General features: G+C 40.6%; 1 protein-coding gene across 1 annotated transcript in view; it reads left to right on the plus strand.

Moving 5' to 3' along the window:
* frem2b (FRAS1 related extracellular matrix 2b) overlaps nucleotides 1-22384 on the plus strand; it is a 90280-nt gene that overhangs the window by 55830 nt on the left and 12066 nt on the right. The window contains exons 6-15 of the mRNA XM_041797031.1: nucleotides 128-379; nucleotides 14618-14767; nucleotides 15656-15865; nucleotides 18296-18493; nucleotides 18612-18776; nucleotides 19364-19546; nucleotides 19639-19769; nucleotides 19903-20058; nucleotides 20316-20619; nucleotides 20816-20947. Coding sequence (XP_041652965.1) covers nucleotides 128-379; nucleotides 14618-14767; nucleotides 15656-15865; nucleotides 18296-18493; nucleotides 18612-18776; nucleotides 19364-19546; nucleotides 19639-19769; nucleotides 19903-20058; nucleotides 20316-20619; nucleotides 20816-20947 — 1881 coding nt within the window. The remainder of the gene's footprint in view (nucleotides 1-127; nucleotides 380-14617; nucleotides 14768-15655; nucleotides 15866-18295; nucleotides 18494-18611; nucleotides 18777-19363; nucleotides 19547-19638; nucleotides 19770-19902; nucleotides 20059-20315; nucleotides 20620-20815; nucleotides 20948-22384) is intronic.

Raw genomic sequence — 22384 nt, forward strand, 5'->3', positions numbered from 1 at the left:
TTATCATTTAGCAAGGAAAAGGCAGTTTCAGGAACAAGAGAAATCAATTCATGTTTTGAATGTTTTGGGAAAACTGTCGTTGCTTCATTAACTTTGCTCTCTGTTATTCTGCTCTCCACCCACCCAGTTTCAGCCACAGGCACCATCCCAACTGCAGTTCTCTCCTACTCTGATTACATCTCCAGGCCTGAGGATCATCACAGCATTGTGCGCTTTGACAAGGGAGAGGAGGAGAAAACCTGCCGCGTGGTTATCATAGATGACTCTCTGTATGAGGATGAGGAAAGCTTCAATGTCACCCTCAGCATGCCCATGGGGGGCCGTCTGGGCTCAGAGTTCTCCACAGCCAGAGTCACAATTATGGCCGATATGGAAGACGGTAGGATGACATTTTACACATCAGAAGTGTGAAATTGAATATAATGTGGTGTGAGGTATCTGCACAGGTACAAGAAGTCAAAAGGTGTTGATTTTTAAAACTTTCTGGCATAGAGAGAAGTTTTTATACTTTACTTTCAGTTTCTAAGGTTTTCAGATCTCATTAAAGTGCCCAGAAAAAGCAGTAGGAATGCATCTCAAGGTTCGACCTGCCCTTGTATTGGGTGTTTTTTGTGTAATGGACATGCAGTAGCTGAAAATAAGTTTGGAAAAAGTTTTACAAATTCCTGTCATTGTGCTGCTTGAGATGATACAAAGAGAGGCATTCAAAGCAGGTGGGCAGACAGACTGCAAAAATGTTGGTGTGCAGGTGAAAAGTGTGTTTGGATTTTTTTTCTGGTTGTGTTTGTGCTTGTCTGACAATATCTCAGCGAGAGGGTGTTTGAGTGTGTGAGCCTCCTTCCTGGAGGCAAAGCCTTTATCTCATATCTGCAGGCTCAGACTGGAGGGCTGATAGTCTCCCATATCTCCTGACGCCTCTTTGTTCCCCAACACCTGACGACCATTCCTCAGTTCCCTATCGCGTCGATGATCTCCGGAAGCACTGCTGTGAAGTCAAGACTGTGATTGCACGCAGGCAGCACTGCAGCTGAAAAACCTGGTTGATTGCGGAAGCATCTTTTTCCCCCTCAAATCAAACCCAATAGAAGCTGCATAATTGCTGTGATGATGCAATGCTCATTCTAATTGCTTGGTTTAAGAAGTCAGAAAATCATGACCTTTGGAAAATGAGTCATGTTTTGCATGCAGCTGAAATGTGTTAGCTTCGTTAAAATGTATTTTAATCTTCTCCAAGTGCTCCAATTACTCCAAATTAGAGTCTTCCTGTGGTAGGAGATCCCTTCATTTTACATTTATGTGAAAACGTCACACGAAAAGTTTGACTTGTAAGAAGAGGGTGATTTGAGCACCGTTTGCTGTTGACAAACTGACCTAAAGCAAAACCTGCTCTGGATTTCTGGTCAGTGATCATTGCCCTTCTGTCTGTCTGTACTCTTTGTTAGGCCAACACACCCCTTAGACTGTTTTATAGATCCATTGTATGGGATCTAATATTTACCTGATCTGTCTTTCACATTTATTACAGGTTCAGCCTGGCAAGACATCTGACATATTTGACATTCACACCCTTTTATTGATTTATAAATCTATCACTTTGGTTTGACTTTTTGACCCAAAAAATGCAAAAAAAAAAAGCAAAAAAAAAAAAAAACCCTCTTTGATGTCAAAATGAAAACATATTTTTTCAAAGCAATTTCAATTAAACAAAAATATGTAGGGTGAATGAGTGATGTCTTAAATCCCCTCCCCAGGACAGCAAAGTGAATGTTGTGGAGTGACCGTGTAAAAGCCCAGACCTCAGTCCAATAGAGAACAGTAGCTGGACTTGAAAAGTTCACGCCTGATCCTAGTGCAACCTGACAGAAATTAAGCACAGACTCAGTGCTGTGATTGTAGTCAAAGGTGCTTCTACTAAATACTGACTTGAAGGGGGTTGAACATTTAGATGTTTGTTCTTTACTACTAATGTGGCCAGTTTGTGAATCAGACTCATGCCGAAGCAGGTCAGGAGACAAATAAAAGTATCTTTTCCCCCAAGAAAGGCCATTCTTGGCTCTTCTTTAGAAAAGAAATAATGTCCATTTTCATTTAAAAACTGGTGCTATCGCTACATCTGAGGTAATTTACCGGTGGCAGCTATTGTTAACTAGCTTTACCAGCTAGGTGCTGCCTTGTTCTCCTCAGACTATCAGACTGCATACAAAAGTTTCAGCTTGGAGCCCCATAAGATGGATAAGCCTGATGACAGATATGGAATCAAGCCAATCCATCAGCTTTGAAAGGTTAACCTTTTCCCAAAGCTTTATATCTCTTGCAGCACTAATTAACAATAAACTCCAGTACTCTAGAAGAAAAATGTTCTTTTATCCCCCTTATAAAGAAAAGTGTTTAAACATTTAGTAGCTGTTTTGAGATCCAGGCCAAAATCAGTACTAATGATGTGACTTACCTGTCCATGAACCTGCACTGAAGAGGCCTTGTCTTCAAAGCTCTTACGGCAGCAGTTCTCAGACTGTCTAACAGGTTTTTTCTCTCCCTCTGTTCCCTGGGGAACTCCAAGCAGACACACTGCAAGTGGATTTGTTTGCTCTGCTTGAGGAAGGAGAGGGGTTATGTGATTGTGTCCGGTGTAACCTGAGAGTGAGTACAGGGCCTTTTGACCTCCGCTGCTCCCGGGTATTGACTCGAGTCTGCCGAGACAGCTGCTGAGACACACAAGTTTTTAATAGGCTGTACAACAGTCGGTCCTCATGGCACTCGGGCCATTTCACAAAGACGTGCTTTCCTACTGAAGATATTATATTCCCTGGCAGTGTCACAGTTTTTATGGATGGCTCTAACAGTGCAAGTATTGCAATTCTTTACAGCTGCCAGAGAGCTTATTGATTGGAGGAATTATTGATTGATCTCTTACTTTAACTGTCTTGACAGTTTCTTTCTACTCTTATTCTGGGAGGCTGACAAATGACGAACATAGATTTGTGCAAGAGCTTTAATGGAGAAGATAATCAGCTGGATGTTTGCTTTAAAGGTGGTCTCAGGGGAACAAAGGCGGAGGGTTAATGGTTTAAGAAACACTCTGTCACTGTGGCAGCATCCTGTTACTGATGAATAGCATATTCATGCTGGTGCATTTCTTTATTTCATAGCTTTGTGGAGAGTTGTGCACTGTCTGATCACAAAGTTAAAAACAATGACTTGTCTTTGTAGGCAAATTTATGCAGCTTTTAAAGTCAATTAAATATTTATCACACTAGGAAATGTTTTCTCTGCATAAATTTGAGATTTCCTGCAATGTCTGTGCCTTCATTAGAGGCCCTCGGTGTATTATCACACAGAAACAGGAGAACAGAAAGCTTTGTGCATTATAGGATTAACATGACTCAGGCTGACAACCAGCTTCAACAGTCTGCATTCAGGTTTATTCTTGCCTTATCTGTAATCATGTTCTTTTGCCTCTGCCTTTGTCGGAGTGGTTCTGATATAATCAACATGACGTTATGCATATCAGCTGTCAGAAAGCACAAGAGTGCCCCGAACAGCAGGGCCAGACTACGGCTGGCTTTTGTTGTAAAGACTTTCTGTGAGATGTGAGAGAAACAATGCCTGGAGCTATTGTCCAAAGACGTAGCTCCTTATTAAAACAACGCCAATACTTGACATCAGATCGACTGCCTGGACTCATAATCAGACATGCACGCCCTCACACACTTGAACACACAATAGCTGTAAAGTTGGCTCAGCAACACCTCCATAGACTAATTTGGATTAGGTGCTGGGGGTGTTTAGGTTGTCGGCATCCACTGAATAACTGCAACACGAGGAGCTAGGAAGAAATAAGATGGTGTCAAACCTTCATATCTCCCTGAAGGAGGTGATAATGAAATGTCTTGAGCACTGATAGCGTAGTAAATGGTAAATAGCTCTGAGGCAAGCAGAACAAGACCAATATCCTGTCTGGAAGAGCACAAGGGCATCGTCAGTTTTATCCAACTTCAGGCTCAGCTATCCTTGCTCCGTATAACATTAAAGAATCCAGCTTCTTTCCCTGAATCCACTGAAGTATATACAGAGGAGAGGCAAACTGGGGCACCACATCTTTCTTTGTCATCCCTGTCCAGAGGGGTTGTACATGAGGGGGAAGAATTGGTGCCTGGCCGAACACCTGTCCCTGCCTGTGAGAAGTCTGTGCCGGGACGCCCCAGGAGAGCAGCTCCACACAGTTGAGGGCTCAAATAGTTCACACTACTGATATCAGCAAAAATGCAAGTCGCACTAGAGCATTAGTATGAAAATGAAAGCCAAAGGGCACCCGTGCATATTCACTCCCTGCTCTATGTTAATACACTCTTGGCCACCTACCGAGGCAAAAACCACACAAGTGAAGAAAAAGGTGGAGCTCATTGTCTGCCATGTCTCTGATTTTAATCTGATGATTTATGGGGATCTTAATTGGAAATGTTTTAAGCTTTTACAGCTGAATTAATTGAAATTTGCTGCACTAATAACCAGTTCTACAGACCTGTGCTATGGGAGACAAGGCATTTTTACTTTCCAACCAAAACATTCATTTCACTAATTAGCACACCTTCACCCGCAGAGAGGGAGAGTTTAAAACCTGCTATGTTTGGAATGAAAACAATCAAACTCTTTCATGACACTGGGGATGAAATTTCTGCTTCACAGGGAGCTTTGTTAGCAAATAAATTCAGAAAGTACAACCGAACTCAACCAAAACTCACCTGGGTGGTCTTCACACTTTTCCCACCTGGGTCGACAGGAAATGTAATGAGAAAAAATAATTTGATTGAGTGAATTTTCTGTAAAATTTCCCCATGTATGACACAATTATTAAGTGCTGAGTTTTTGGCCATTTAGTTGGACTTTTTGTGGACTGTCTAGTTATTTTCTTTTCCTAATGTTAAGTGCAGCCATACAAATACAGATTAGATTGTGGACAAAGTCTTTCATAACAGGATATTTAATGATTTACTCTTTTCAATTTATAGAAATTATATTTACACTTCATCTTTTGAAACTGACATTAAAAAAAATCAGCTTACTAAGACAAGAACTTCTTAAAAAAACATATTTTAAATTCCGCCACCAGGGGGCTCTCAATCAAAACAGTAACAAAATTTGTCAAGTACAGACCGAGTAGGGCCCTTCTTATAGACTTTCTGAGGTCAGGTTCACACCTGATAGTCCAGGGACTCGGTCCGTTTTGGAACAGAAATGGCAACACTGCTGCACTTTCCTTTGGTTTGGTTAGCATTCACACTGTTCTCTTAGTCAAGCGGACCAAACCGTCTGAACATCTACAACCTCTGCCCGCAAGGGGCGCTGTCACCACAAACAACCGTGACCAAGAAGAAAAGAAGGCATAGAAGAAGATGAAACTCCTTCCGCCGGTATTTTCTTCCACATAAACAATGAAAAACAGGATTTTCGCTGTCTTGTGGTTTCTGCTCTTGCATTTCGGCATTATGCGCAGCCGACAAGGTGGTGAGCTGTCTGGCATGTCGATCTTTTACACGAGACGAATAAATCAGCACGGACTATGACGTGTTGCCATGGCTACACAGATGCGAAGCGAGGTACCAACATGTATTTGAGCATATTAAATCACATATAAATCCGTATATATCATTACAGTTTATGCCTCATCCTGCTTTTGATTCACAAGTTGGTCTGCTTTGCGTTCACACCTCCAACGAACCGCACCAGGGTTCGTTGGGAAGCGGACCGAAACCCCCTGTTTCAGGCGGACCAGAGTCCGCTTGTTTGGTCCGCACCAGAGTTCGAGTGAGTGTTCACACCACTCGAAATGAACCGGACTATCTAGGAAAACAGACCAGAGTTTGGTTAAAGCGGACCAAACAGCTCTGGTGTGAACACACCCTGAGACACTGTCTCTGTCAGAAAAAAACCTGGTTAGAAAACATTCGATTAAGTCAAGAAAAAAGTCTGTTTACAGGAAAAAAGCTTGTCCTCCATGAGGACACTCTAACACAGCAACTGTAACTATGCAGATAATGTGCCCGTGTCCTTATTTTTCACTGGCGAATCCGTCTTGCAAAGCTCCTGTCTGAACTGTTTCGGCCTGGTTAGAAAGTGACAGGACAAATCAGTGACCAGGGGCAGTACTTTCGGGAGCGGCGGAGTTGTGACATAAGCGAGCAGCAACAAGAGGCCGGTGCAATTATTGTGGAAGAGCTTAGCGTGGATGATGCTAAAGTGCCAGTTTTATCAGAACTTGATGACATTTCTTTGTTAAAAGAAGAACAAATAACAGCAGTGAGTTGTTTTCTTTTCAAAAACGACAAATGTGAACCATGGCGGCTGTAGACATGTAGCTGCGCATGTGCACCTCAGTCGCAGCTACGTCACGTGTTTAGTTGCTCTGATTGGCCCGTAAAGATGTGACTGATAGAACCTTCATCCAATCACACTCCGAGCTTTTTTCAAAGCCTCTGCACTTTCCCAAACACTTAGTACTGAAGGTTTTCCAGTGTTTTCCAGTGTCATGTTATAATATAGCTACATAGCTAACAAAGCTAAAATGGCTAAAGCTAAGCTCACAAAGCTACACCAATGTAGCTTTAACGTTGCAGTTTAATCCTGGGTTAAAACTCCAACCTTTTTCTCTATCTTATTCATGAAGTGTTTCCTAGTCTGTAATGTTAGCTATGTTGTTATTTCATGAATGTCAGACTTTGTTTATTGATCAATTTAATTAAAAAAGATCTAAAACTGGAAATAAGTGGTACCAGCAAATTATGGCACTTCTGTTCAGACATGGATAGTGTCTCAGATGAACAGTGTGTGAGAAATGCCAACATAGATGTACAGACTGGTATAGACTAGCATCCTAGAATGAGCACGTACTCTTCAAAACTAGAAGTGGCACTGCAAAGTAGGCTTCAGAGGTGGGTGGCGCTGACATTTCAGTGCAAAAATTCTACATATCATACCTCTGATTGAGTCCTGATTGCCAAATATATATATTTTCCCATTTATTCAGCTTCTATTAATAATACATTGTATATTTCATATTTTCCTATTGATTAGAGGAACTGAGATGTTAATTGATTTCTTCATTTTTTCCAATAGATGACAAATTATGTCCATGCCATATTGTTTGATAGAGCGCAACAAAAAGCATGTTTTACATTTTAAGTTTTAAGCAAAGAAGCAGTTTAACATCATTTACCTGTGAGTTTGAAGGTTGTATAAAGTTCAATATCTGCCCTTAGTCCCAGAGATCCTTGCAGGATCAGCCTTCAGTCTGTCCAGACCCTTCATCAAATAACATTGTCAGTCTGCACAGAAACAAAGGTGGTGGGGATCACTGGCTGTTCGCTGCACTTTTGATCCCAGCTGGATGTTCGGGTTGTCGGCTCAGCAGGGGGTGGATTTAGGAAGGACTGTGTGAAACCTTGAATATTAATAATCTCTGAACATGAAGTCTGCCAAATCAAGGTGCACATAATCAGATGGTGTCTGCTCCACTGTTTTTCTCTTTTGTTAAATTAATTAGTTGAACATGCACCAAATGATCACTGGCATGATAAGAGTGTTTTTCAACATGAAGAAACCCACACAGACACAGACCCACACTGAGGGTGGGAGGAATGGGTTTTAAAAGTCATTTGAAAAGGTCATTTGTATACGACTTCCTTACCAGGTTAATCCAGTCCGGCTTTAAGTGTAGGTCAATTAAAATACAGGGGTCTTTCTGTGTGCAGTTCACATGTTCTCCTTGTGCATATGTGAGTTCCACCACGTACTCTGGCTTTCTTCCACAGTCCAAAGATGTGCTTGTTTGGTTAAGTAGTGACTCTAAATTAACCGTAGGTGTGAGCTATATGTCAGTCCTGTGATAGACTGGGCTGTTAAGCCAGGGCTCAACAGTATTTAGAAAAACGTGCTTAATTAAACATGTAACCAACATTTTCAAACACTTGAATGAAAGTCCTTTATAGTCAATAGCTGCTTGAAGTCTGGAGTACATGGACATCACCACATTGACCCTGGAGATGCTTTGCAAAGCCTTAACTGCATCCGCCTTCAGTTGCTGCTGGTTTGTGAGTCTTTTTGCCTTCAGTTTTGCCTTCAGTAACTGAAAAGCTGTCCCTGTTGGGTTGAGATCAAGTTACTGACTTGGCCATTGAAGAATCTACCATTTCTTTGCTGTCAGAAACTTTTTGGATGCTTCCCAGGTATGTTTTAGGCCATTACCGATCTTCAATGTATTATGTAGGTAGGCAGGTCCTTTATTGTCATTGGATATTTCTACACAATGAAATTTAGTTTGGAAACAATCACCAACTTAGCAGCATCAGTCGTTAACTATTTATAAAAACATCCTGTTCCAGTGGCTATCACACATGCCCAGGCCATAACACTGCCTCCATCATGTTTAACAGTTGATGTTAGATGCTTTGGATCATGAGCTGTTTCTTTACTTCTCTAAATTAGACATTTTCTGGTAAGATCTAATCTGGCCTTCCTGTTTCTGAATATTACCAGTGGTTTACACCTGCTGTAAAGCCTCTGTATTTACATTCTTTAAGGTGTCTTTTGATTGTTGAGTCAGAGTGTTCTTGACTTGTCTAGATGTTGTGGAAGGGTTTTCCCTGCCAAAGAAAGGATTCTGCGATCATCCACTGTAGTCATCTTCTGTGGCCTTCTCCTGTTACTTGATCTGCCATTTTAAGAAAGAACCAAATTTTGGATTTGGCCACACCCGGCCCACAGAAGTGGCTGGGCCCTGTCAAACCTAAAGAATGGGCGTATCAGTGTATGTGAGTTGGAGTAGAAGCAGTGGTGCTGGTGTCCTGGCTAACCAACACTTCATTTTGGAGCTGAAAGTGTGTCAGGCCATTATAAGGTTCTGATATTGAAATTATTCATTAACCTATTTCTCTGACATTTTTTTTTTTTTTTTGCCAAATTTTAACTCCTTTTTGTCTTCCCGGCCCCATTTTTTTGCAACTTTAAACAAATTTTTACCCCTTTAACCCAGTTTTGAATAACTTTCACCGGTTTTCTGCCCATTTTTGCCACTTCTGACCCATTTTTGCCACTATTGATCCATCTATTCCTCCTTTAACCCTTTTCGACACCTTTTAATCATATTCATCACCTTTTCTGCCCATTTTTGCAACTTTTAGGCCATTTTGCTACAGCCTACTGTTGTCTTTGTTAACCTTTTTTCCACAATTAACCACTTTTCATTACTTTTTATGCCTATTTTGCCAATTTTAACTGCATTTCACTCTTTGTTATACCCCTTTTTGCCACTGTAAATCTTATTTTGCCTCTTTGAACCCATTTTTGCCCTTTTAAATAATGTTTCACCACCTTTTCAGCCCATTCTTGCCACTTTTTGCTTAGTGTCAGATTTTTAACCCATTTTTGCCACAATCAAACTACTTTTCACAACCTTTTATGCCTACTTAGTCTATTTCAACTACACTATTTGTACACTATTTTCACCCCTTTTTACCACTGTACATCTATTTTTTGTCACTTTCTCCCCTTTTCTCCCTCTATAAACTAATTTTTGCCACTGTAAATCTATTTTTTGCCACTTTCTCCCCTTTTCTCCCTCTGTAAACTCATTTTTGCCACTGTAAATCTATTTTTTGCCACTTTCTGCCATTTTTCCATCACTTTAAATAAATTTTGGATTTTTTAACTAATTAAAATTCTGTTTTAAGAAAATAGGTTCACATTTGGAAGAATGTTATCTACTACAGCATAATTAATCAAAAAATATTTTTTGCTATATAAAAAAATTAGTTATTAATAAGACAAAATCACATCTTAATTTTACAATAGACCATGATTTCCTGACCTCCATTGGGCCCTAGAAAGCCTTTATCCCTCTTATGGGCAGCCTTGGCGACACTGAACATTTCAGCTATATGACAGAGTTATTTTATTTTCCAGTCTAACTATAGCCTCCTTCAATTGCATTGATACCTCCTTTCACTTCATCTGAATAACTCTGGCCAAACAGCTACAAAATGCCATTTCAGCTCTTGAAACAATCTCAGACCTTTGATCTGTTTGTTTGTCTTGAAGTAATACGAGAACAGACCACACCTGTCTGACAAACTTTGTCAGTTAATTATCCAAATCCTTATAAGCTCCTGATAATAGAGGTATACTCTGAATAAATGGCTGTAATTCCTAACTGGTAAATTTCTTATTTTTGTGAATGCTCTTTAAATGAAGCTCAAAAGTCTACAGTCACACTTTTACTGTTTTATTTTAAAGGCTTTGTGCTGGTAGATAGAAGCAACGTGACAAAACTGTGTCACTTGCAGATGCAACTCTATCCACTCTTGCACTGAACCTCTACTTCAAGCTCAGACAGATAAACAATTCTATGGAGCTGCTGCTGAAAATATTTTTTACCATTGGCTGTTGACTGTTGACTGTTGATGAATTCCACCAGGGACGTTAGTTACGGTTTATTTTGTTTGCGTTACAGGAAATCCTTTTTCAACTCTGCATGTGAGACTTTAAAGTTGACAGGCTCTCCATGCCGTCTACAGTAGCATACATGAACAGCTGCTTTCCCTAAAACACTCGCTAATTTCCCAGCAGCCGGACCATCTGCACACAGACAGCCACATCCTTATAGTTTCCATTCTGCTGCCATGGGTTTGGAGAAACTTGTCTTTTCTTGTAGAGGTAATTGCTATTTGATTTTGACAGTGCATCCGGGAATTTCTTTTCTTTTTGCTGCTGTAAGACATGAAAATGCTTGTAGAGCATTGCTGGTGTATTTATAGTCCTGTGTCAGTTGCCTGTAAATTTTACCCTGGTTGTGAAGGTGTGATTATGAGCTGTTTTAAAGATGGGTGTGTGCAGTGCATCCTGGATGGCGATGAATCAAGAGGGGAACCCTGTCATTATGTCTCACCTGGATTCTCATTCATCCAGATATGAGCAGATGTCCAGGGTTCTGAAGCAGAGAGGTGCTAACTTTAATCAACAGCCCTAAGACGCTCAATCCTGCACCTTGTTTGAAAGCGTCTTTCTCACAGTCATTCATGGTTGAAGTTGTAGATTATTCTGTTTGATTATTGAGCCGCTGCTTTTGTATGCTTTTGCTGTTGGAGGGAGATTTCTTGAGCACACAGTGGGCCGAGGAGCATTTGCTGAGGCTCAGTTGAATCTCACCATTAGAGAAGCCACTTAGCTCTGTGGGAATGTCATGCAAAGTTCAAGTGAAATCAAGCAGTCAGTGGGAGTGTAACAGTCCCCTTAGGGATGCATGTGTCTCTCTGTGTTCCTCCTCATTCTGCTTTATGTTCACACGTACAGCAGGCAACGATAAAGATGTTTTTTCACATTAAATGAAAGACATACAGAAAGAGTTTTCTTCATCTGACCTTTGGTTTTTATTTTTATTTTCTAATAAGAAAACCAAAGCAAAGTATTTTAACATATTTTACAAACACAACATCTATAGATGAGGATGAAATTGTCAGACCCCCTTTTAAAACTTTCAGTTTTTTAAAGAAGAGCTAGAATTTTTAACACATTCCAAACATCCTTGTTTTATTCTGGATGCTTCCATTATTCTCATTTGGACACAGCAACAATATTTTCACAAAAACAAAAAACACCAGGGTCTTAATAGCCCTGATGCTAACAGTCAGCTTTGTCTCCTTTTTACTGGATTACAGCCTGCAGTCTGTTGTAGTTTTCAACAAATCTCAGACACGTCTCCTGAGGAATCTCAGCCCATTCCTCTTTGGTGAATCTCTTAAGCTCCTCCAGATTTGAGGGTCTTCTGGCATGGACCTTGGTCTTCAGTTCAACCCACAGATTTTCAGTGGGATTCAAGTCAGGACTTTGGTCAGACCAGTCAATAAGGTTCACTCTGGTTTTCTAGAGGTAGTTCTTCACCAGGAGCCACAGATGTCGTTGTCATGTTGGAAGACAAAGCAACGACACAGACCCAGTTCTGTTGCTGACTGCTCAGTTTTCTTTCAAAATCCTCACATGAGATTTCCAGTTCCAGTCCCACTGAAGGATCCCCACACCATAATACTCCACTGCTGTGTTTCACTGACTGGACGATGTTCTTTGGGTTATACACCTCTCCCTTCCTCCTCCAAACATAAGCAATGTCTCCATAGTCAAAGAGCTCTAGTTTGGTCTCATCTGACCAAAGGACATGCTTCCAGTATTCATAATCTTTCTCCAGGTTGCCCTTAGCACACTTCAGTCTGGCTTGAAGGTGTCTCTTTTGCAGAAGCTTCTCTTGGTCTGCACTCTTGTGCAGGGCTCTAGTGATGGTCTTCTCCAAGACTACCATTCCCTGGCTAAAGCTGGGGCACACTACACAACTTTCACAGTCTTAACAGATTTTGAAAAGACTTGGAGTTCAAACTAAGACTGGTTTCAGCAGATTTTTGTATGGCAACTGGGGATCACAGGCTTAACAAGTGGGCCTAATGAAGGATCACAGACTACATGCTTTGTTAAACCAACCGAATGCAGCAAACTTTCATACAAACTCTTGAGAGGGCGACAGTTTAAACGCTATTTCCTGTGTCCCACCCTCACTTTTTCATTGGCTGTTGGCAAAATGTGTTTGTAGTCGGGTCGGTAATCGGTTCACACTATCCGATTGCGTCCAGACTTGGCTCAAAACCTTTAAACATTTTGCTGTGTTAAATAATTCCTTGCTGTGTTTAACAGCACTTTGGAAATTCTTCATAAAATGAAGTCTTCATGGGGGGTATTGTCTTTTTTTTTTATCCCTATCTGTACATAAAAGCTGATTTCAAACTTCTTAAATTGGTTGTTTGTGAATAGAAGAGTTTTATAATCTCTTATTATTTGCACAATACAAAGTCTAAATCTGGATCTCCTCTCTTTGCATCCTGGTAACCTTAGATGTGATGTTTGGTATTGAAAGCTGCTGCTGATGGAGCCCAGAAACCAGCGGTTTACCTTTCAGTTAATGGGCCGTGGCTCTTTGAAGCTCACTGTTTGTCTGCTTCGCAAACCTTATCTGATTACCAGGCTTGTACAACAGGCCCAAGTTCCTGGCTGCAAACCTCAGGCTAGTGGATCTGATTACTCCTCCTGTTGAGGACCAAGTGCAGGCAGCCAAAACCATCTTTGTTTGGTTTCTCTGTGGGGAAAAATTTTGGCAGCTGCACGCCTCCTGATACAACACTCTTGTCTTGGTTGTGCTCTCAGGACGGATTAAACCATAAAAGTTTTTTGTCCTTCGCTCTTAGGAGAAATATTATTTCAGCCACCGGGATGAATCCTCTGAGAACCACAAATCCAGCAGCTTTTTCTTAAAAGACTCTCTTTCTCTTTTGAACTTGTCTTATCTTGTAAGTAAAGAGCTGTGTCTGCCAAAGCAGGCTTCTTAAAAAAATACGCACAATCATCTGAGACTCAGATTACTTGGAAAACAAAGATGTAGAGCAAAATAATAATTGCTTTGCTACTGATCAGTTATCGTGCCTGGCAGCTCTGCTGACTGACAGTTAATCAGTTTTTTTTATCCTGCCCTTTTTAAAATGTTCTTTTCAATAGATAACATAATCATCCTGCTGTGACAACAGTATGGATTTGACTTTGTTAAAGGTTTTTATTGCTCATTTCCACATCCCTGATCTCCTTTTTTTCCCCACGTTGTGTGATGAGAAACACTAAGTACCATTTTATAGGTGCAGAGTGCTATTGTCATGGAAACTACAACCTTACCCATGGCCATTGTCATTCACGTAATTTATTCACTATTTGGCCACTGTTGCTCTCCAAAGTCCAAAATGTGTACTGCATCATCAGAACGTCTTTTTTCAAGAGCAAACTGTCATTTTCTATCAAGCTGATTAAAGCCTTTTTACTTCTGTAGCGCTCCAGTGAACTATGATGGACCCCCTGCTGTTTGAGTCCATAAATAGTCTGTTTGTGATGACAGATGTTGCAGCGTTACAGTGGCTGACTGCAGCACCTGAAGGGCATGGATGCTGAGGTTAAGTCCTTGAGCTATTGTTGCATGAGCAATATGACATGTTGAGAGAAAACAGTGTCTGAAGGGTTAAAAGGAATAAAAGTGTGTGAGCTGGCTGCAGTGGAATCTCAGCACATAGAAAACTAATTGCAGTGAGGCAGGCCTGGGCTGGCACATCGAGCGCTACATCCCCCAGACCTCCTGTCAGGCCTCCTGCCTGCCTCAGACCTGTTACTATCAAAGTCAGATCCACCAACCGACTGATCCAGAACAAAACAAGGAAATGCAGCTGCTTTTTGGTTTATTTCTTGTTTCATTAAGGCTGCAGATGCAGACATTCCCCCTAAACATCATCCCAGGAAGCAAGAAAGTGTTGTTTAAGAGCTGTAATTACAGTGCTGCCTACCTGTCTACTGCTGTTTGGATGGAAACATTTCCTCTATTTCTCTTGTAATCAGGGGTAATTTCACCAAGTATGCTAGCTATTACACATTCAACTCCACAATTACAACTTAGTATCCTGTTATAAAACTACAAGATGATTATGGATTACATTCTTTTGTGTGCTTTCCCTCATCTCCTTCACTCTTTTTTCTTTTTTTCCCCCTCCAGCTCCCGTCTTCTACTTTGGCAACACCGACTACCACGTGGATGAAAGCGACGGCTTCGTGGAGGTACAGGTGTGGAGGACGGGGACTGATCTTTCCAAAGCAGGAACCGTCACCGTTCGCTCCAGAAAGACGGATCCCGTCTCCGCTGAGGGTATGCGTACCTGCAGGGCACAGCTTCAGTATTTAGAGAAAACCGCAGAGAACAATAGTCTTAAGTCGTCACCCCGTCACTTGTTGTTTTGCTGAGCTCAAGAGTCCGAGGAGATGTTAACGCTGAATATGTAGGGTGAATGACCTGGGGAATGTAAACATTGTATTGGGTTAGAGGGGAAAACATGTCAGGGCTCTTCTGTTGGACCTTTGCCTTGTAAGCATCGGGCACACGGTGTGGGGAGGGTAATGGTTGCTTGAGTGAGGATGGAGCTTTAGGAATGCATACTGATTGTTCTGCACATTCGTAAGTGCTTTGTACTCTAAAACTGGTTGCTATCTTCTCAAGCCTTCCCTGCAGCCTCTATTATCTCCTGCCCTCAGGCGGTCTTCTCTGCCTTGTACTGGTTCTTAACATCTCTGCTCTGGCCTGCATTATAACTGTAAAATAACTACCATCTAATCATATGCAGCATGGTAGAGATGCAAGCCCACACTTACACACATAACTGGGTCATAAGTACATGAGAGAAGCCTGCGGGCAAAGGGTGAGCTCTCAATACTCAGACTCTTCAAAGAATGGCAAATGAATAACCTGTTTGCGCTCAGGGAGCTATCTGGTTTCTCTCTGTTTTTCTTTAATCACATAACAAATTCTAACTGCTCATTGCTATCAACCATGAGATGGAAAGTGTCATTTGTCAGCACTTGGGGTAGATTCTTTTTTATCTTGCTCTCTGCCTGACACTCAAAGATGAATTATGAAGTAACTCGAGAAGTGCTGTCTGAATAAGATCAAGCACTGCAGTCCATTTGCACTCCATCCACTTTATCCCATAAGTGCTCTGTTCTTTGATACGTGTCTGACCCGTATTATGTTGTGGAGCAGCTGGTGTGGATTACGTTGGGATCAGCCGGAATCTGGACTTCGCACCGGGGGTCACCATGCAGACAATTCGTGTGACCATCCTGGATGACCTGGGCCAGCCGGTGCTGGAGGGGCCCGAAAAGTTTGAGCTGGTGCTCCGGATGCCCATGAACGGAATCCTCGGGGAGCCGAGCAAGGCCACCATCCTCATCAACGACTCTGTGTCAGACTGTGAGTAAAAATATGAGTTTAAATCACAACTTAGAAATATTTGTAATAACTACACCCTACTAAGCATTTGTAAATCTTTAGCACATAGTTTACTCATCGTTTATGAAGCCTTATTAACTAATTTATATGTCATTTAGAAACACTGCCATGAACGTTTTATTAGTGCTTCTTTAAAGCATTAGTGAAGAGATACACTTAGGGAAAGGTACCTATTGCTTTACTAATGCATCAATAAAGCATTTATAGCTCTGTGTATAAATGACATAAAAACGAATCAGCAATCTTTTTTAGTTGATGCTTTTCTTATGCATTATCAGCGTCTTACTGGAGCATCAGTAAAGTATATATCTCTGTTTATAAATGACTGGGAAATAATTAACCCTAAGATGTGCAACTGGGTCAACAATGAGCTGTTGGGGCAACAGTCTGCAGAGCAGGCACCCACATATGGACGCTAGAGTCCTCAATGCACTGCCAGCGGGATCAATTCCTGGTCTCTGCACTGTTTGGTGCATAGCTTCCCCTCACTCCTGTCTCTCTTCAGCCATCCTATCAAAATTAAGCCAAAACAACTTGCAAAAAAACATCATCTTTTAACCCCTGCGCCATCCTCAAATTTAACACCCTCTGGACACCTTTGAGGCAAAAAGGTAGTCACACAAAAAAACTGCTATTAAATCATCACACATCATTATTTTTTCTGCTTTTTTCATAAATCTCTAAACAACTCCAAACTTACTCAAAACCACCAAACACTGATTTTTTTTTCAGGATTTTAACCCTTTAAATGCCAGTTTAATTATTTGAAATATTTTATTATTTATTACAAAAAAGCACAAAATATTATTTTCCATATGAATATTAGGGAGATGGTGCTTTGTAGGTGATTAGAGTCTTTGATATGTCAAAGATTATCAACAAAATGTATTTGATTACATTAGTATTTTATATGTAGTGCCAGATACACCCTCTGGACACCTTAGAGGCATAAAAAAGCCCCATTGACTTCCATTAAAACCACTAATTTTAATCTCACTGCCATTTAATATTCCAGGTATTCTTACAAAAACATGTTTCTGGTATTTGTTGATTAACATTTATGAATAAGCTTTTATCAATTTTAAGATATTGTTGTTGGTAGTTACTTCCTCAAATGCATTAAAAATTGCCCTCATGCAATGCATGCTATAAGGGGCATATTTACTGTCACAAGACCACAAAAACAACATTTAGAGGTAATCACTGTACACTGCAATGTTGGATACATTTAAGTTTAACTACATTTTTTCAACCTTCCAATACTTTATATTTGATGTCATCAATTTAATTTTAATAATTTTATTAGCTTTGAAATAGAAGAAGTGGAGACCGAGGGAGAGTGTCCTCTTACTAGTCAATCTAGGATTGTGTTAATCAGTGAAATGTGGATTTCAACCATAAAATTGTATTTTACATGTGTTCCAAGTAAAGTTATAAAGGTGCTTTAACTGGTTGCGTGAAGGCATCAGTGTGCGATTAATCAATTAAGTTTTAGTTAATAAAAAAAAGACAAAATGCTCTTTCTGTATGTACTACTGTATGTGTGTTTCCCACTCTGTATCAGTGGGTACATGAGTGTCTGTTGGGGTGTAAAGGTACGCGTATTCGTACTGTACCAGCCGATTATGAATTGTAATTTATTCAGCCTATTTGTTTTGATACAATATAATTCTTTTTAAAAATTCAATTTTATTTATTCGCTTCAATTACCGTACCGAAAGCGTACCAGCCATGACTTCAAAACTAACGAACCAAACCAAAATTTTTCTGTACCGTTACACCCCTAGTGTCTGTATTTATCTATACAGCTTTACATTAATATTAATAGTGTGTCTTGTCAGTAAAAATCATTCTCCTTCTATCTTTGTCTCACTTACTTGCAAAAAAAGAGAGCAACTGACTGAGAACATTTTTAATTGCTGTTTTTTTAGTTCTTTTTTTTTATTGATTCATGATCAGTGGCTGGACATTTTCTCTCTCTCTCTCTGTTTCTCTTTCTGTCACTCACAATCAAACACATGCACACACAGAGATGTTGGCATTTTTCAATTGTATGTATTTTTTTCCAGTTAAAAGTAAAAACACAGAAATGATTCCAAACGTGAAACCTTCTGGTGTGGACCAAATTAGAATAGTGAATTTAATACTTGTGACATTTTTTAAGCAAAACGACAAGAATTGCATATAATCACATTTATTCTGATAAGCTTTATTTTGACCCTACTCTGATGAGGGTAGGGACTGATCTTCTGTGGGTTAAGTATTTACTGATGCTTTATTATTAATGTTAAAGTGTGTAGTTGTTGTAAAGTGTTTCCCAAAATGCTTCACTCTTCATATGTTTTATTTTGTTTACAATGTTAAGTTTCTGGTTGGTTTCCATTGTTCTAGTGCCAAAGGTGCAGTTCCGTGATCCTGTGTATGCGGGCAACGAGAACTCTGGGCAGATCTCAGCTACTGTTTACCGGAGCGGTGATATCAGCTACAAATCCACAGTGCGCTGTTACAGCAGGCAGGGGACAGCTCAGGTCATGATGGACTTCAATGAGAGACCCAACACAGATGCTTCTATCATCACTTTCTTACCAGGTGCTGTGGCAGAAACTCAGCTGTCGCCGCTTTGCTTGTTCTATTCTTTCATGTTGAAATTAATTACAAGAAAATAACAGTGTGCAGACGCTCATTATGTTGTCTTTTACTTTTTTAGGAGAGGTTGAAAAGCCTTGTGTACTGCTACTAGTTGATGACACAGAGCATGAAGAGGAGGAAGAGCTGCGTCTTGTGCTGGGAAGCCCCAAGAGTGAATCTCCCTTTGGAGCATCTATTGGCGCTCAGAATGAAACGCTCATCAAGATCAAAGATGACGCTGACAGTAAGAGGGCTTTGTTTTCTTGTTGCAAATGTAGGCTCCTGTTGCATTACACATGCCTCTGTGTTTTACCAGTTAGTTTCCATAATGCCTACGTTACATTTTAGCAATTTATTGTCTTTGTGATTTTAGCCTATTTTAAGTAAGTTACCTCAGGTATACTTTTGTGTCCTTTATGTTAATCAGGGCTTTATTTCCTTTTCTATAAAAGTATTTACCCCTTGAATTTTTTAATCCTTTTATTGATTTTATAAATCAGTCATGGTCAATACAATATGGCTTTTTTGACAAAAAAAGACTAATTATTCTACTTATTTTACAAGACACTTATTTTACATTGCATATTTTTATTTGATTGACATTACTGTGTAGAAATCTGTTTTCACTTTGAAATTAAAGAGGATTTTTATAACATATTTTTGTCAAAAAAAAGCCAAATTATATTTACCATGATTGATTTATAAAATCAATAAAAGTGTAAAACATCCAAGGCAGTGAATACTTTTTTTATAGGCACTGTATGTGCTTTACCTCAATATCATACTCACAGCTCACTTGCAGGATTAAAACTATATGTCATGTTTTCTCAGAGGCCATTATTAGGTTTGGAGAGATCAAATTCAGCGTGAACGAGCCAAAGGAAAGCGGCCAAATCTCTGTCGTGAGGATTCCTGTGCTGCGTGTCGGAGACACATCCAAGGTCTCTGTGGTACGAGTCCACACTAAAGATGGCTCCGCTACCTCCGGGGAAGACTACCATCCCATATCTGAGGGTAAATAATACTGCCAGCTGCCTTTATCAGAGCAGCATATTTTTATAATCCGCTTTAAAAAAATATTTGTCATTTCCCTCTTTTCTCTGCAGAAATAGTTTTCAAAGCCGGCGACACAGAGCACTTTGTGGAGGTGGAGATTTTATACGACAGCTTCAGAGAAATGAGGGAGGCGTTCACTGTGCACTTGAAGCCTGATGAGAACATGGTTGCAGAGACAAAGGTAATATATCTCCCAAATTAGCATATCATTTAACTGTCAAGTGTGTCATCACATGTCAAGCTATGATTTGACAAGGCAGCAGCAATTTCTTCTCTATTAATACACATAATACACCTTGCTTGTCAATCAACAGATGAGTAAAGCCATCATCTATATAGAGGAGATGAACAGCATGGCAGATGTCACTTTCCCCTCGGTGCCAAAAGTGGTTTCTCTGATTCATTACGACGACATCGAAAGAAGCAGAGACTCTCTACCCATCGCCGGATACCCTGTCATTTGTGTCACTGTAAGTCCCAAATGATATCAGCGCAAATATTTAGCGATATTCTCTCAGTCATTTACTCAGCAAAAGATCCATTTTGCTGGTTCAGTCTCAAACAGCTAAATGCTGTTAATGAGGCAGGATTTAGCAGATGTGCTCTCTTTGCTCAATTATAAGCTCCCTTGAGGGCTCATTGGGAGTACAGAGGAAGGACTTTGGCTGCTGCAGGGATTTTCAGATGCATTTCACTCACACGCACTATTTCTTTTTCTGTTTTCCAGGCCTGCAATCCAAAGTACCCAGACTATGACAAAACAGGCTCCATCTGTGTGAGCGAGAACATCAACAACACCTTAACTCGTTATCGTTGGCTTGTTAGCGCCCCCACTGGCCCTGATGGTGTCACCAGTCCTATGAGAGAAGTTGACTTTGATACTTTCTTCACCTCCTCCAAGCTCATTACTCTGGACTCGGTCTACTTTCAGGCCGGATCCCGGGTACAGTGTGCTGCGAGGGGCGTGAACTCTAACGGGGATGAAGGTTTGGAGCTCAGCAGCCCCATTGTGTCCATCAGCAGGGATGAGGGTGAGTGCTGCTCATTTCCTGGCTGGAAATGTTTACTGTCTCTCATGGAAATGGCTCTGTATGATAAGCAGCAGCCGACTCTCCCACTGCAGCACAAGCTGTCTCGGAAAACTGCAGCATGAGAGAATTTTCTGTGAGGGATTTGAGGAAATCAAAATTATGTGTTTTTGTTTGTTTGTTTATGGCATGGTTGCAGGAATGTGCCAGCCACGTGTTTTGGGCACAGTAGGGGCCGAGCCATTTTCTGCTAAGCTGCGGTACACTGGAACAGAAGACACAGACCATCCCAACCTCATTAAACTGACTGTTACCATGCCTCACATTGACGGTAAGACCAGCACATCCAGTGTCTGTGATAATTCTCATCAGTGACAACATCACCAGACAAAAACATCATCTCAAGCATAGAAAGTTTAGAAATTATAGAATCATATGTTGACCCAACATGGGACCTTTGCAACCAGGCTCCTGCCACAATAATATACATAAACCTAGCACAAAAAGTAAGGAAATTTGTGTTTAGAATATTCTATCTTGTAACAATGCATCTTGGCAGTAAGTCTTACACCATTGGAAAGCCTGTTTATTTCCCTTTTAAATGGTGCCACATTTGTAAGGAACATGAATTTGTGGGATGAGCAGCAGAGCTGAGTATGTAGGTTACGCCCTGAAAAATTTGCCAAATCTCTCTGCCAATGCCAGTGCTTGTGTTTCCTTTTGCCTTGTTTTGAGCTTCTGGTACCCCCAGGTGCTGACATTCAGGTGCTTCATTAGCACCTGATTGTCAGCACCTGTGAGCATAAGCCTTGCTACAGTGATCAGTAGATGTCTGCTCCAAGAAATCGTGGAATTGTGGGCTGTCTTCTACAGATTTGTAGTAAAGGTTTGCAGAATGATATGGGCGATAGCTCGCTGCCCTGACAATCAGGACAGGCTGCATGCAGACAATCTCCAGTCTCATATGCCAGGAGGTCTGCCATGACTGCCCTTCACTGTCAGGCCTGTTTGTTGGGAACATGCATTTAAAGTGTTGTAATAAGGACTTTGTACATATCTGTGGGGGATTTGAATGGCAAATTTTCACTCCTACAACAAGAGCAGTTGAGCTCTATTCACCAGAACTTCTTGAATTTCATTAAGAAAACATCAATCACAGAGCTGGAAGTAAAACATTTTCCTGCCCAGCAACAGCAGAAACAGAAAACCCTGATTGGCAGATTTTCTATTCTCCTTAATTGGTGAAGTATCAAATTCTGAAACAAGTATTTCTGAAATACCTTGACCCACTTACAGGGCCTAGAGGGCTCTGGTGGTTCCCCACAGATGTTTTGGACCTGCTCCAATCTTTCTGGTTATTGTTGGTGCATCTTTCAGACTTTTTCCAGAATATGTAGGACAATAGATCCCTCTCTATGGATTTCATTGTTTGGTGTCACCCCAGTGAAGATTCCTCTTAATGGGTGCCAAAGAATTATCATTGCCTGCTCCCTTTTAGCAAGAAGGCTGATTCAGTCCAGATGTAAGAACCCTGTTCCCATAACATATGGTGACATGATAAAGAAGGTTATGTGTCATGCCAACATAGAGAAAATTAGATATGCCATTGGAGGTTGCAGCAGGAAATTTGATGCCACTAGGCAGCCGTTCATGTCCTTGACTGCAAAATGAAAGCTTATTTTTGTTCTCTCTTTTGCCTTCTATTTGATTTTTTGTTTCTTGTTCACCATGCATAAATAGAAAAAAATTCATAAATGTATTTTTCATA

This window comes from Cheilinus undulatus, linkage group 2 (assembly GCF_018320785.1).
Source record: "Cheilinus undulatus linkage group 2, ASM1832078v1, whole genome shotgun sequence".
Classification (NCBI taxonomy): Eukaryota; Metazoa; Chordata; class Actinopteri; order Labriformes; family Labridae; genus Cheilinus; species Cheilinus undulatus.